Source organism: Anomaloglossus baeobatrachus, chromosome 4 (genome assembly GCF_048569485.1).
Source record: "Anomaloglossus baeobatrachus isolate aAnoBae1 chromosome 4, aAnoBae1.hap1, whole genome shotgun sequence".
Taxonomy (NCBI): Eukaryota; Metazoa; Chordata; class Amphibia; order Anura; family Aromobatidae; genus Anomaloglossus; species Anomaloglossus baeobatrachus.
The window spans coordinates 339,521,117-339,536,660 of NC_134356.1; the positions used below are offsets into that span (position 1 = coordinate 339,521,117).

At 48.6% G+C, this 15,544-nt stretch overlaps 1 protein-coding gene across 3 annotated transcripts in view; it reads right to left on the reverse strand.

The window, feature by feature from the left end:
* Window positions 1-15,544, reverse strand: part of IQUB (IQ motif and ubiquitin domain containing) — a 125,601-nt gene that overhangs the window by 13,691 nt on the left and 96,366 nt on the right. For all 3 annotated transcript variants that reach the window (XM_075342530.1, XM_075342528.1, XM_075342529.1), the window contains 2 exons: window positions 5,875-6,123; window positions 730-915 (listed from right to left, as the gene is read on the reverse strand). In XM_075342530.1, coding sequence (XP_075198645.1) covers window positions 730-915; window positions 5,875-6,123 — 435 coding nt within the window. The remainder of the gene's footprint in view (window positions 1-729; window positions 916-5,874; window positions 6,124-15,544) is intronic.

Below are 15,544 nucleotides of genomic sequence, written 5' to 3' on the forward strand. Positions count from 1 at the left end.
GGAGATGTATCTGTGAAAAATGTGTCACACGTACAGATGTCACAAGTACTGAACAAACGGACGTGTGAAGAAGCCTAAGGCTATGTGCGCACTAGAAAGTGCCTTTTTCTTAAAAAAAAACTGGACCCTCTGAAAGAATCCCGCACCAGCAGTAAAAACCGCGATTGCCGCGGATTTTCCGCAAAATGGTCCCATTATCTATGGGAAAAACCACAAGTATCTGCGAAAAAGAAGTGACATGCTCATTAGCAGCGGAAAATCCACGGGTAAATCTGCGGGTATAAAAAAATGCAGTGTGCGCACAGCATTTTTTCAAACCCGTAGGATTTGCTGGGGAATGACTGCAGCAATGTTAGACCCATTTTCTGCAGCAATTCCGCGGCAAATCCACAGCAAAATCCGCAGTAAATCCGCAGTGTGCGCACAGGGCCTTAAGGGGTTTTTACATTTTAGAACCTCCAACGAATTTTGTAAAGTAAAACAACAAAGATAGAGAGTACTGACCCTCCTCCGCTCCAGCTCCTCACTTCTGCTCCGGTCTCAGTGTTTTGGCTGCAGCGGTGACTTCATGTCGACAGCTCACATCACTGCAGCAAATCACTGAACATAAACTACATTGTTTGAGGTCTTCTTTTCTAAAAGTAACTGTTGCAATTAATAAAATCAAAGCAATATTTCATATATACAGAAAGGTAACCACAAAATCCAGAGAACTCCATTATTCATTACCTGATCGGCATTAGCAAGTTTCAGATGAGCTGCTGCTTCTTCTTTAGTTAAGAGAATACAGTTCCATGGAGACCACTCATAATACTTGTTCCATCTCACCATGGCTAGTTCATACAGATCATCACAGGCGCTTAATGCAGAATTACAGCCCCAGATATTCTCGACAAGATACTGAACGTCTTCCTGCTGCAATGAAAACACCACGTTTTGCCGTATGACTAGAAGCTTAATGATATAGTTATGAAATCAATTTTATGGTTATAAGGCCAAGGAAGAGGGTTGTTAAAATAAGTTATGCTCCCAGATAAAGCAGGAGGTTATCGCAAGTAAACATGTTCTAGGTGGCGGCTACTCTGTAACTCGATTTTTATGATTTTTTTTACAATTTTTAATTGGGTTCTAGAAAGTACTTAAGTGTCACAAAGAATGTGACTACCCATCAATCCCTTTGCAGTGTTGGCTTGAAGAACTAGTTCAACCAGAAAACTGACACTGTCCAGGTCTCTCTGATTCACGTCGGTGTGTTTTCGTGTGGGCTCACAGTGTGACTTTTTTAAGAGGCCTACAATGAAATAAAAGGCAAAGTGCACACATTCAGTGTTTGATTAGTATTTTAAATCAGTATTTGTAAGCCAAAACCAGGAGTGGGTGAAAAATACAGAAATGGTGTTCATGTTTCTATTTTATTTGTCATCTGATTGTTCCGCTCCTGGTTTTGGCTTACAAATACTGAACGTGTGAAAATGGCCTTTAAAGATAAGACACTGGAACAGTCAATGTCAATGAGAGAGCGACAGCTCTGTCCCTGAGCTCATACACCTATTAATGCTCCCCTAGACTTCCCTGTTGAAATGTAAGGTTCAGTATACTTCCTGTCTGAGTTTTATTTTTAGTGTGTAAATAGGGTAAAACCTCCTGTTATATAAGTCAAATTTATTTGCAGAAGTCCATATACCCAGTGGAGTTTAAAGAAGTATCTTGTTGACTACCACCCGTAAAGATGAGACAATCTCCCAAAATAGGTTTTAAGTGGATTTGTCATGTTCTGCTCGCAGATTCAATGTTGTCTGAATAAAATAATTCAGAATTAAGATAGCTCCAATTAACATGAAAACACGTTTATTATGCTTTAAGGCAGGCGTCCCCAACCTGTGGCCTCTGAGGTGTGGCTCGCGCCTGTCTAGCAGCTCAGTACATTAGCACCAGGACTAGCAAACCGCTATGGAGAGCAGGTCTTAGGATGGTGATTTTTATGAGTAGCAGATGTGGATGGGGCAGTGTAGGAACCCCTGGATCTTGGTAAACTGCCTTGGTTTGATGATTTCTGTGGAAAAGCTTTGGCTGTCATTATACCAGTATTGAAGGCTCTGGGTGTCACTACTGTTAGGGTGGCAGGAGCTGAAAGTGGACCGCGGCCCTCTCTCAGAGCTGAATGTGGTTGTCATGGTCAGAAAGGTTGGGGACCACTGCTCTTAGGTCTCTCTAGGTCCCAAAATGTAATAACGGGGACGTAAAGGGTTCTAAAATAATAAAATACATTAGATCCACCTCTCCTAGGCCCTTACTTCTCTGTAGCTCATTGGTCTTCCATACTAATCTTTGGTGGTCCTTTCCAGCACTGACGTCAGTTGTTGGACATGTGAGGGGGGAAGCAGGGGGCGATGCAAATCTCTGACCTCTGTTGTCCCAAAACTCCCCCTATGTGTCATGCGGTGTTCAGCTTTGCACTTGCTGGGAGTCATGGCAGCGTCGGACTCTATTCACATCACAGAGTCTGACAAACAACCTGAGGTCTCAGTTGCTTAGCCTGAATCAGGTGTTGGCTTTTTTAACTTAACTGCTCTCCAGTCCAGCAGGAGTTAATTCATGCTGGCTTTGTGAACTGTTAGGCGTTCAGACTGCTTTGACCACTCACAGATGCCTTCACTCTTTATAAGGTACTGGATCCGGTTGCTCCTTGCCGAATATAGGTCAGCGATATTGGTCCCTATTGTAGTGATTCAGAGTCTGGTGATTTGTTGTGTGCTTTCATGTATGGTGTGGAAAGATCCTCCCTGTGTTTTCTTTCTTCTGGGCATATATTGTCTCTCCCTTGTGACTGATTGCAGTGTGCATGTGTTTTGGTTCTTTCCCTTTCTGTGGTATTTGTAGAGTTTACTTCTCCGGTCCCGGCCCTCTCCTGGGGAGGGGGAAAGGGGGTGGTAGATCAGGGTTCGAACAGGAGTTAGGTTCACACTGGTGGTCCAGACCTGGCTACCATCAAGCCTACCTCTGGAATAAGGGACAGCACAGGGCCCCTAGTCTGAGGGCTAGTTTAGGGGTCCCTGCTCCAGTTACCCTGATACCTCTGTGGCACTGTGACCAAGTGAGCCCAATCATTTGCCTTAGTGCTGGAAAGGAGCATCAAAAGAACCGATGCGCAGCACAGAGGGTCTAGGACCTATGGCAGTGTAAGGACAGGTGAGAATAAGCAATTTTAGTATTTTAAAACATTCCTGGCCTTCAACAGGAGACAGCAAAATTCTGGATTCATGCAAATCGAATCTTAAAATTTTGGGGGGAAATTCACAATGAAATAATTTTCTTATGGATCAAATCACTCATCTCTATCCATTAGCTGGCTTTTTTTCAACTCTACAGCTAAGAAGAGGAGACTTAGTTTTCCGTATAGAGCCTTCCATCAGAGAAAAATGTTTACAAATGCTGCGATGTAAAGTGAATACAGCCTAACTTGCCAAAGGATGGCAAAAATACACTACATATGTTTTTTTACATAATCCTTGACAACAAGTAAGCAAATTTCACAATCAATCTGTTTTATTTACATTTATGTCGATGGATGACAGGTTGGAAAACTCAGTCATGCAATTCTTTTTAGAATAATGCACATGTAAGCAGCGCCTTAGCTAATTGTTTGTCAGTGTTTACATTGTAAAAAATAAAATGTGTGACGTTCCTACTTACACTTGTCTTAATATTTGAAAACAATACCATGGAATAGATGTTAAAGGAAGGAAAAATAAATGCCGTATAATTAAACAGGTGGTGAAGACTGAGAAATGACGAAATATGGTAGTATAAACAGGCATGCTATGAAGCGGAAATACAAAAAAAAATGTTGCAAAGAAAGTTCTTGCAGTTTCGTTGATTTCATATGGGCTGTGGTGTTTGGACCGGCTGGTGGTGGCATGGTCCAAACTCAACAGACTAATAGACATGTATAAGTCTACTGACTTCATATAAAGACACTGACAGTCAGGCCGGATATCATGGTCTGTACTTGGAAACCAGTTTTTGGCTATGACCGCACTTTGCAGTTCAATTCTGCAGCGTGTAAGTCACTGCGTGTGCATCTCAGAACACAGCTGAAAAAGCTGCGTTCTGAGACACATTCGGCAGAACGCAAAGTGCGGACATTCCTGGTGAGAATTCATGCGTTCTGGATGCTTTCTCTGCCATAGACAGAGTGGGAAAAGCATCCAGAACGCACATTTTCCACAGAACGCACCCACTCGGCTCTGCAGCATCCCCATAGACTTGTAGCAGAGCCGAGTGGGACCGCACTGTCACTGTCATGGCTGGCTGCGGACAGTGCCGCGCGATCAGAATGAACTCGGATGAACTTCACCCGACTTCATTGTGATCGCGCGGCTCTGTGCGTGTGCCGCGGCTTGAGTTGCGGTCACACATGAAGGACTCACCTGTGATCGCAAATCCCCTGAGTGACTGCAGTGAGCCGCGCGATCAGCTGTGCTTTCACTCAGGTTACTCGCGGCCACAGCTGCAGTCCTCCACCGGAGAGCGGTGGCCGCGAGTAACCTCAGTGACAGCACAGCTGATCGCGTGACTCACTTCAGTTGCTGCATGGAGCTCACAGGAGCGGCGGTGTTCTACTGCCGCTCCTGTCAGTTTCCGATGTAGCAGACCTGGAAGCGTCGGGGGACCTTGCGTGGATTACGTCGGACCTGGAGGTGTTTTTGAGGGGTTAATAAAGTGGTGAAAGAGGGTGTTTTTATGTCTTTCATTACAAATAAATGATTTTTTGGATGTGTGTTTATTTATTTTAACTTACAGGTTCATCATGGAAGGTATCTCGGGGAGACGCCTGCCATGATTAACCTAGGACTTAGTGGCAGCTATGGGCTTCTGCCATTAACTCCTTATTACCCCGTTTGCCACCGCACCAGGGCAATTCGGGATGAGCCGGTAAAGTCCCGGGACCGTCGCATCTAACGCATGCGGCAATTCCGGGTGGCTGCTAGCTGATATTGTTAGGCTGGGGAGCTCCCCATAACGTGGAGCTTCCCATCCTGAGAATACCAGCCTTCAGCCGTGTTACCTTACCCTGGCTGTCATCCAAATGGGGGGGATCGCACGTCGTTTTTTTTTTCATTGATTTATTTATTTATTTAACTGCTCGATATAGACACGCCCACCGGTGTTTGGTTGCAGTGAGACAGCTGTCACTCAGCGTGGGGACGTGTCTGACTGCAACTAATCATAGGCGCCGGTGGGCAGGGAAAGCAGGGAATACGTGATGGATTAATGAGCGGCCGGCATTTTCAAAAGAGAAGAAGCCGCCACAGTGTGAACACCGTGCAGCGCCACGCCGGTGATCGTAGATCGGTGAGTATGAGAGAGGGGGTGGGAGGGAGAGACAGACATGGACAGAGAGAGAGATAGAGATATAGAGAGAGACCGACCGACAGACCGACCGACAGAAAGAGAAAGACGAAAGAACTGCCTTTGTTATGTTAAAAAAACATGTGGATCGCAATAATAATGCAATGTAAGCGCACTGCTTCACATTTTGGCAGCGATTTACTAGAACTCATTGATTTCAATGGGTGTAGAACGCAGCCAAAATGGCAAAAACAATTGACATGCTGCTTCTTTGAACGCATGGTTTTTGCCACAAAATATGCAAATTAAATGCTGTGTTTGGAAACGCAAAGTCCGGACTAGAAATCCCCATTTTCCATAGACTTTGCTGGAAAATCAAAACGCATACTTTTTGGCAAGAAAACGCTGCAGTTCAAAACGGACCTGAAAAGCAGATGAAAAGCAGGTGGAAACGCAAAGTGCGGTCATACCCTTAAAAACTGTAAAAGACAGAATGCCATTCCATTTGCTTCTAACAGTTACCTGGAGTAAAAATGCAATTTTAGCGTCATCTTTATATTCTGCTTCTGATTTTTTCAGCTGCTTGAGCAATAGTTTGTATTTTGTAAACTCTTCTCTCTGCCGAGCTTCATTGTCTAATTTTGAGCATTTTCGGCACCGTCCGGTAGTGCGTGCATTAGCAGACAGAGAAAATTCAGTGGAGGGGAGATAGCTTTTGCAACTGGGACAGAAATATATATTTTTACGAAAGACTGCAGAGTCCTGAGGAACCTGAAAATATATAAAGGTATTCTTATTCCATCTGCACAAGACCTTTTAAGTGGTTGTTTGAATTTCATGCGTCAAATCAATTAATAGAAAACACGAAGGGGAACTAACTTAGATGAGGTGCAGTGTCATCAGAAAACTCAAAAACTCATGCAAAAAGCCTAACAAGCGTATTCACATACCGGGTTTTTTTTTTTAGAGGTGGTCAAAATGACAGGTTTTCTAATGGAGACCACGTCAGGAAAGGCTCCTTCTCTGGGGAGCTGTTAACCATTTTTTCATTACAATGACGCAGTTTTGAAAAATTTTGGAAGAGTCTTTGCAGTCTTTTAATTGGACTGTGCTCAATATGAAGTGGAGTCCATCAGCAGATATTTCTAAGAACTCTTCAAAAAAAACAAACTAGTGTCTATATACTCTAAATCTCCTAGAATACCAATGGCATCCTATTTATGAGCATTTTGTGAATGTAGATAAATGTCTTCTCAAAGTTATTTTTTGTTAAAATGTCACAGATTCATCTGAGCTCTTCTGACATAAGAATAAAGATATCTCACAATGAAGGATTTGTAACACATTTCTGATATTTCTGAGACCATGACTATTGTGCAGAATGTCACTGAACAACTTATACTGTATGTCTAAAGCCTGCTTTACACGTTGCATTTTCGCATACGATATCGTATGCGATTTGCAACGCCTCCATCGTATGTGTGGCACGTTCAATTTGTTGAACGTGCTGCACATACGAGTAACCTCCCCCCCGTCACACGTACTTACCCGTCCATACGACCTTGATGTGGGCGGCGAACGTCCACTTCCTGGAGTGGGAGGGACGTTCGGCGTCACAGCGATGTCACGCGGCAGCCGGCCAATAGAAGTGGAGGGGCGGAGCTGAGCGGGACGTAAACATCCCGCCCACCTTCTTCCTTCCGCATTACCGGCCGGGAGCCGCAGGACACAGGTAAGATCTGTTCATCATTCCCGGGGTGTCACACACTGCGATGTGTGCTACCCCGGGTACGATGAACAATCTGACGTTCAATTCATGAGGAATGAATGACGTGCGTGCGATGAACGTTTTACCGTTCAACTGCAATCGCACGTAGCTGTAACACACTGCAATATACCTTACGATGCCGGATGTGCGTCAATTACAACGTGACCCCGCCGACACATTGTAAGATACATTGCAGCATGTAAAGTGGGCTTAAGATTTTGATAGGTGTTGTCCAAACAACAAAGAAGTCAATCTACTCTTATACATGGAGCACAAGTCTATGTCCCATTTATAAAGACTAACATATGACATTTCCCAACACAGACATTTTGATACACCGTAAACACTATTTTACATCCAATGCTTTTCGAGTCTGCCATGCTAAGGGGATACTTTGCATGTATTTAGGAAAGGAATTTCCAGCATTCAGGTTCCAGATTATTTTAAAAAACGAATTTCTTTATTCCAAAATGATTAAAAGGTCATTCCATATGTATAAAAACAAGTGGCAATTATCAAACAGGTACGCGTTTCAGACTAAGGAGGTGATCCTCCGAAACGCGTACCTGTTTGATAATTGCCACTTGTTTTTATACATATGGAATGACCTTTTAATCATTTTGGAATAAAGAAGAAGGGAATTTTGTTTACTTACCGTAAATTCCTTTTCTTCTAGCTCCTATTGGGAGACCCAGACAATTGGGTGTATAGCTTCTGCCTCCGGAGGCCACACAAAGTATTACACTTTAAAAAGTGTAACCCCTCCCCTCTGCCTATACACCCCCCCGTGCATCACGGGCTCCTCAGTTTTGGTGCAAAAGCAGGAAGGAGGAAACTTATAAATTGGTCTAAGGTAAATTCAATCCGAAGGATGTTCGGAGAACTGAAAACCATGAACCAAAAGAACAATTCAACATGAACAACATGTGTACACAAAAGAACAAACAGCCCGAAGGGAACAGGGGCGGGTGCTGGGTCTCCCAATAGGAGCTAGAAGAAAAGGAATTTACGGTAAGTAAACAAAATTCCCTTCTTCTTTGTCGCTCCATTGGGAGACCCAGACAATTGGGACATCCAAAAGCAGTCCCTGGGTGGGTAAAGAATACCTCAGTAAAAAGAGCCGAAACGGCCCCCTCTTACAGGTGGGCAACCGCCGCCTGAAGGACTCGCCTACCTAGACTGGCGTCTGCCGAAGCATAGGTATGCACCTGATAGTGTTTCGTGAAAGTGTGCAGACTAGACCAGGTAGCTGCCTGACACACCTGCTGAGCCGTAGCCCGGTGCCGCAATGCCCAGGATGCACCCACGGCTCTGGTAGAATGGGCTTTCAGCCCTGAAGGAATCGGAAGCCCAGAAGAACGGTAGGCTTCAAAAATCGGTTCCTTGATCCACCGAGCCAAGGTTGACTTGGAAGCCTGCGACCCCTTACGCTGGCCAGCGACAAGGACAAAGAGCGCATCAGAACGGCGCAGTGGCGCCGTGCGAGACACGTAGATCCGGAGTGCTCTCACTAGATCTAACAAATGCAAATCCTTTTCACATTGGTGAATTGGATGAGGAAAAAATGAAGGTAAGGAGATATCCTGATTGAGATGAAAAGGGGACACCACCTTAGGGAGAAAGTCCGGGACTGGACGCAGAACCACCTTATCCTGGTGAAAAACCAGGAAGGGGGCTTTGCATGACAGCGCTGCAAGCTCTGACACTCTTCGGAGTGATGTAACTGCCACTAGAAATGCCACCTTCTGCGAAAGACGTGATAGAGAGACATCCCGCAGCGGCTCAAATGGTGATTTCTGAAGAGCCCGTAGAACCCTGTTGAGATCCCAGGGTTCCAGCTGCCGCTTGTAAGGTGGGACTATGTGGCAAACTCCCTGCAGGAACGTGCGGACCTGCGGAAGCCTGGCTAGACGCTTTTGAAAAAACACGGAAAGCGCCGATACTTGTCCCTTGAGAGAGCCGAGAGACAAACCCTTGCCCATTCCGGATTGAAGGAAGGAAAGAAAAGTGGGTAAGGCAAACGGCCAGGGGGTAAACCCCTTATCAGAGCACCAGGCTAAGAAGATCCTCCAAGCCCTGTGATAGATCTTGGCGGACGTTGGTTTCCTGGCCTGTCTCATAGTGGCAATGACCTCTTGAGATAACCCTGAGGACGCTAGGAGCCAGGACTCAATGGCCACACAGTCAGGTTGAGGGCCGCAGAATTCAGATGGAAAAATGGCCCTTGAGACAGCAAGTCTGGTCGGTCTGGGAGCGCCCACGGTTGACCCACCGTGAGGTGCCACAGGTCCGGGTACCACGACCTCCTCGGCCAGTCTGGAGCGACGAGGATGGCGCGGCGGCAGTCGGACCTGATCTTGCGCAACACTCTGGGCAGCATTGCCAGAGGAGGAAATACATAAGGCAGTCGAAACTGCAACCAATCCTGAACTAAGGCGTCCGCCGCCAGAGCTCTGTGATCCTGAGACCGTGCCATGAATGCCGGGACCTTGTTGTTGTGCCGAGACGCCATGAGATCGACGTCCGGCGTACCCCAGCGGCAACAGATCTCTTGAAACACGTCCGGGTGAAGAGACCATTCCCCTGCGTCCATGCCATGGCGACTGAGAAAGTCTGCTTCCCAGTTTTCTACGCCCAGGATGTGAACCGCGGAGATGGTGGAGGCTGTGGCCTCCGCCCACAGCAGAATCCGCCGAACTTCTTGGAAGGCTTGACGACTGCGAATGCCGCCCTGGTGGTTGATGTACGCGACCGCCGTGGCGTTGTCCGACTGTATGCGGATCTGCCTGCCCTCCAGCCACCGATGGAACGCCTTTAGGGCTAGATACACTGCCCTTATCTCCAGAACATTGATCTGAAGGGAGGACTCTGTCGGAGTCCAGGTTCCCTGAGCCTTGTGGTGGAGAAAAAACGCTCCCCACCCTGACAGACTCGCGTCCGTCGGGACCACAGCCCAGGATGGGGGCAGGAAAGATTTTCCCTTCGACAGAGAAGTGGGAAGAAGCCACCACTGAAGAGAGGTCTTGGCTGCCAGAGAAAGAGAGACGTTCCTGTCTAGGGACGTCGACCTCCTGTCCCATTTATGGAGAATGTCCCATTGGAGTGGACGCAGATGAAACTGCGCAAAGGGAACTGCCTCCATTGCTGCCACCATCTTCCCCAGGAAGTGCATGAGGCGCCTCAAGGGGTGTGACTGGGCCCGAAGGAGAGATTGCACCCCTGTTTGCAGCGAACGCTGTTTGTCCAGCGGTAGCTTGACTATCGCTGAGAGAGTGTGAAACTCCATCCCGAGGTAAGTCAGTGATTGGGTCGGAGTCAATTTTGACTTTGGGAAATTGATGATCCACCCGAACCTCTGGAGAGTCTCCAGAGCAACGGTCAGACTGTGTTGACATGCCACCCGGGAGGGTGCCTTGACTAGGAGATCGTCTAAGTACGGGATCACCGAGTGGCCCTGAGAGTGCAGGACTGCCACAACGGATGCCATGACCTTGGTGAAGACCCGTGGGGCTGTCGCCAGGCCGAAAGGCAGTGCCACAAACTGAAGGTGTTCGTCCCCAATAGCGAAACGCAGGAAGCGTTGATGCTCTGGTGCGATCGGCACATGGAGATAGGCATCCCTGATGTCGATTGATGCTAGGAAGTCTCCTTGGGACATCGAAGCGATGACAGAGCGGAGGGATTCCATGCGAAACCGCCTGGTTCTCACATGTCTGTTGAGCAATTTGAGGTCCAAAACGGGACGGAATGAACCGTCCTTTTTTGGCACCACGAACAGGTTGGAGTAAAAACCGCGACCACGTTCCTGAAGGGGAACGGGGATCACAACTCCTTCTGTTTTCAGAGTGTCCACCGCCTGAAAAAGTGCAATGGTTCGCTCGGGGGGCGGAGATGTTCTGAAAAAACGAGTCGGAGGACGAGAGCTGAACTCTATCCTGTAACCGTGAGACAGAATGTCTCTCACCCATCGGTCGTGGACATGTGGCCACCAGGCGTCGCAAAAGCGGGAGAGCCTGCCACCGACCGAGGATGCGGTTTGGGGAGGCCGAAAGTCATGAGGAGGCCGCCTTGAAGACGGTGCCTCCGGCGGTCTTTGGAGGACGTGACTTAGACCGCCATGCAGAAGAGTTCCTCTGGCTCTTCTGTGGCCTGTTGGACGAGGAGGATTGGGATCTGGCTGAGGGCTGAAAGGACCGAAACCTCGCTTGAATTTTTCGTTGCTGAGGTCTCTTTGGTTTGGGCTGGGGTAAGGACGAGTCCTTTCTCTTGGATTGCTTAATAATTTCATCCAATTGCTCGCCAAACAATCGGTCGCCAGAAAAAGGCAAACCGGTCAAGAACTTCTTGGAAGCAGAGTCTGCCTTCCATTCGCGTAGCCACATGGCCCTGCGGACCGCCACCGAATTGGCGGATGCTACGGCTGTACGGCTAGCCGAGTCTAGGACAGCATTCATGGCGTAGGATGAAAATACCGACGCCTGAGAAGTCAAAGACGCTACTTGCGGAGCAGAGGTACGGGTGACCGCATTAATCTCAGACAGACAAGCTGAGATAGCCTGGAGTGCCCACACTGCTGCAAAGGCTGGGGCAAAAGACGCGCCTATGGCTTCATAGATGGATTTCATTAGGAGCTCTATCTGCCTGTCCGTGGCATCCTTGAGCGATGAACTGTCAGCCACTGCTACTACGGATCTAGCCGCCAGTCTGGAGACTGGAGGATCCACCTTGGGACATTGAGCCCAACCCTTAACTACGTCAGAGGGGAAGGGGTAACGTGTGTCATTAAGGCGTTTAGTAAAGCGCTTGTCCGGAAAAGCTCTGTGCTTCTGGACAGCATCTCTGAAGTTAGAGTGATCGAAGAAAGCACTCCGAGTACGTTTGGGAAACCTAAACTGGTGTTTCTCCTGCTGTGAAGCCGACTCCTCCACAGGTAGAGGCAGGGGAGATAGATCTAGCACCTGGTTGATGGACGCTATAAGGTCATTGACTATGGCGTCCCCTTCAGGTGTATCAAGATTGAGAGCAACGTCAGGGTCAGAGTCCTGGGCTGCGACCTCCGCCTCATCCTCCAGAGAGTCCTCAAGCTGAGACCCCGAACAGCGTGATGAAGTCGGGGAAGATTCTAAGCGAGCCCGCTTAGCCGGTCTGGGACTGCGGTCCGTGCCGGAGTCCTCCACGTAATAGCTAGAGGCCACCCCAGAAGCACGCTTCGTCGCAGACCGAGAGGGGCCTGGGGGCGATCCCGCAGTGCCCGGGGCCTGTGTAAGGGCCGGTCTGGACTGCAGGGCCTCTAGTATCTTAGCAGACCATTTGTCCATAAACTGAGCCATGGATTGTGAAAGTGACTCAGAGAGTTTCTCAGCTAAAACTGCAAACTCTGTCCCTGCCACCTGGACAGGGGAAGCCGGCGGTTCTACCTGGGCCGAGGGACCCACCAATGCCCCAGGCTCCGGCTAAGCGAGTGCCATAGGGCCCGAGCATTGCTCACAGTGAGGGTAGGTGGAACCTGCAGGTAGCATAGCCGCACAAGAGGTACAGGTTGCAAAATAACCCTGTGCCTTGGCACCCTTGCTCCTTGTGAACGACATGCTGTTGTGTCCCAGGAGAGTAATCACTGAGGGTATATAGCCACAAGCTAACAGTACAGCCGAACCGATAAAATGTATACAAATATAATATATATATATATACAGTTCGGCACCCTAGGGGGACCAGCACCGGGTGACCGGTGTGGCTTACCGACCGCTCAAGCGGTGTGTGGCCACCAGATTCCCTGCCTCGGGTCTCCCAGAGCTGCAGCCAGAAGTCCTCCACCGGCAGAATGAGCTTAAAACATGGCTGTCGGCGTTCACAGGGGAGGAGGGAGCCGTGGGCGTAACTAAAAAAAAAAGTGCGGGAATCTGGTGCCCCAGAGTGATTAGTGAGGGGGGAGGAGGACACCTAAGTGTGCTCCAGCCTTCACTGTCGGCGTCAGGCCGACCGTCCCGCCCTTACCCCTGACTGGCAGGCCCGGGGGCGGGAGTTTAAGGCACTAGGCCGCAAAAGCCGGGGACTAAATTTAAAACCGCGGCCGGCAAGCAGGTGCGGTCAGCGCGGTAGTCCCGGTCGTCATACTAACACAGCGGCCGCTGCAGCGTCTGAGGCCAAGGTGCTCCATGCACCGTCCCCAAGGGGACACAGAGTACCTGTAGATGCAGGGCCCTGTCCCTGATGATACTCAGTCTCCTGTCCGTCAGAATCCCACAGGGGCTGCGGAGGGAGCCCGGTCCCAGTGCCTGGATGACCGGTTAGGATCCCACTTCTCCCAGAGCCCCTAAGGGATGGGGAAGGAAAACGGCATGTGGCTCCAGCCTTTGTACCCGCAATGGGTACCTCAACCTTAACAACACCGCCGACTCAGTGGGGTGAGAAGGGAGCATGCCGGGGGCCCTGTTAGGGGCCCTCTTTTCTTCCATCCGATACAATCAGCAGCTGCTGCTGACTAAAATGGGAGCATGAGTGAATGTGTGCCTCCTTCAACACAAAGCATAAAAACTGAGGAGCCCGTGATGCACGGGGGGGTGTATAGGCAGAGGGGAGGGGTTACACTTTTTAAAGTGTAATACTTTGTGTGGCCTCCGGAGGCAGAAGCTATACACCCAATTGTCTGGGTCTCCCAATGGAGCGACAAAGAAATTCGTTTTTTAAAATAATCTGGAACCTGGATGCTGGAAATTCCCTTCTTCATATTCACACTTCAGTGGGTCCTGCTAATGTCTGTGCACCGGTCAGATTCTTATGGAACTCTAAGTGGGTGAGCTGGTGTCTTTTTCTACTGCTTTTCATGTATTTAGGTATTTTCCAAACTGCCTGCCCAGAAACATTTCCATTGATGGCTTGACTCCTTTCTGATATGGTCAATTTCTGTTTTGATGTTTTAATTTTTTCCTCACGTTTTTCCAAGAACCATAAATTTTTTATTTCTCTGTCCACATATACGTATGTATGAGGGCTTGTATTTTTTGTGACAAATTCTACTTTTGAATGGCACCATATATTTTATCACAGAGTGCACTAGAAAATACTGCTATTAGAGACAAGTCCTGGCTGTCTGTTAGGTTGATTTCAGATGTTCGTGTTTCAGGTACATTTGACATCCGTTTTTAACACGGATGCCACACGTAGCCATGTTATTCTATGCTTTACTCACACGGTCGTGTTTTCGCATGGACCGTGTGACCCCTCGTGGCCCCGCACGCACACACGGTGACATGTCTGTTTTTTCTCCGGCAGCACGGGTGTCACACGGACCGCACACTGATGTGATCCGTGTGACATCATTGTGACATGTACCGGAGAAAACACGGGTTTTTTTTAAATAAAAAGATTTTCTGATTTTCTATATTTACCTGTATCCAGCATGACCAGCTGAGGGAGTATTCTCCGGTCGTGATGTCTGTGTTACCAAACCCCTTATACTATAAATAAACACACGGACTGCATGCGACTTGGTTCAAATGGCCACAGCAGCCTTTTATTGCCTATTGTTCACAAACTAAGCACCTTAGGGACGCCATCCAACGGACGACCCAAAACAACACACATATAACAATAGACAATGCCAATTACATGACCCTCCCGGGGGCAGGCCCAGTCCATAACTACTACTCCCCCTGCCCCTGGCCGCAACACACCGACCCAGAGACGAGGTGCCAATCACCCACGGATTGACACCCCCACACTTTGGCAGAACCCCGTGCCTGCCACATCCCGGAACCGAGAGCCATAATACCGAGACAATGACTCCCGGTCCAGTTACCAGTCACTTCCAACCTCTGGACCAGACCTACCCCCCCGGCGCTGTGACAAAAAACATCCCAACATCCCAAACCACGTCCCCCAGATGACAACACAAAAAAGGGAGGGTGGGCGGGGATCTCTTGGCGTCCGGAAGAAGAAGAGGAGGTAACCCCCCCCTCTCCCAGACTAACCCTTTCCCTACTCCTCCTCTTCCTCCCAAGCTAAACCACCCCTTAATGCCATATTAGGCCTGCCAAGCAAACTGTCCCTATTAACCCCATCACTCCCTAACTCCCCCTTGGTCATGTCGCCCCTCCTCCCCAGGGGATCCATGGCTGTCTTGACCAGCTGAGGGAGTATTCTCCGGTCGTGATGTCTGTGTTACCAAACCCCTTATACTATAAATAAACACACGGACTGCATGCGACTTGGTTCAAATGGCCACAGCAGCCTTTTATTGCCTATTGTTCACAAACTAAGCACCTTAGGGACGCCGTCCAACGGACGACCCAAAACAACACACATATAACAATAGACAATGCCAATTACATGACCCTCCCGGGGGCAGGCCCAGTCCATAACTACTACTCCCCCTGCCCCTGGCCGCAACACACCGACCCAGAGACGAGGTGCCAATCACCTACG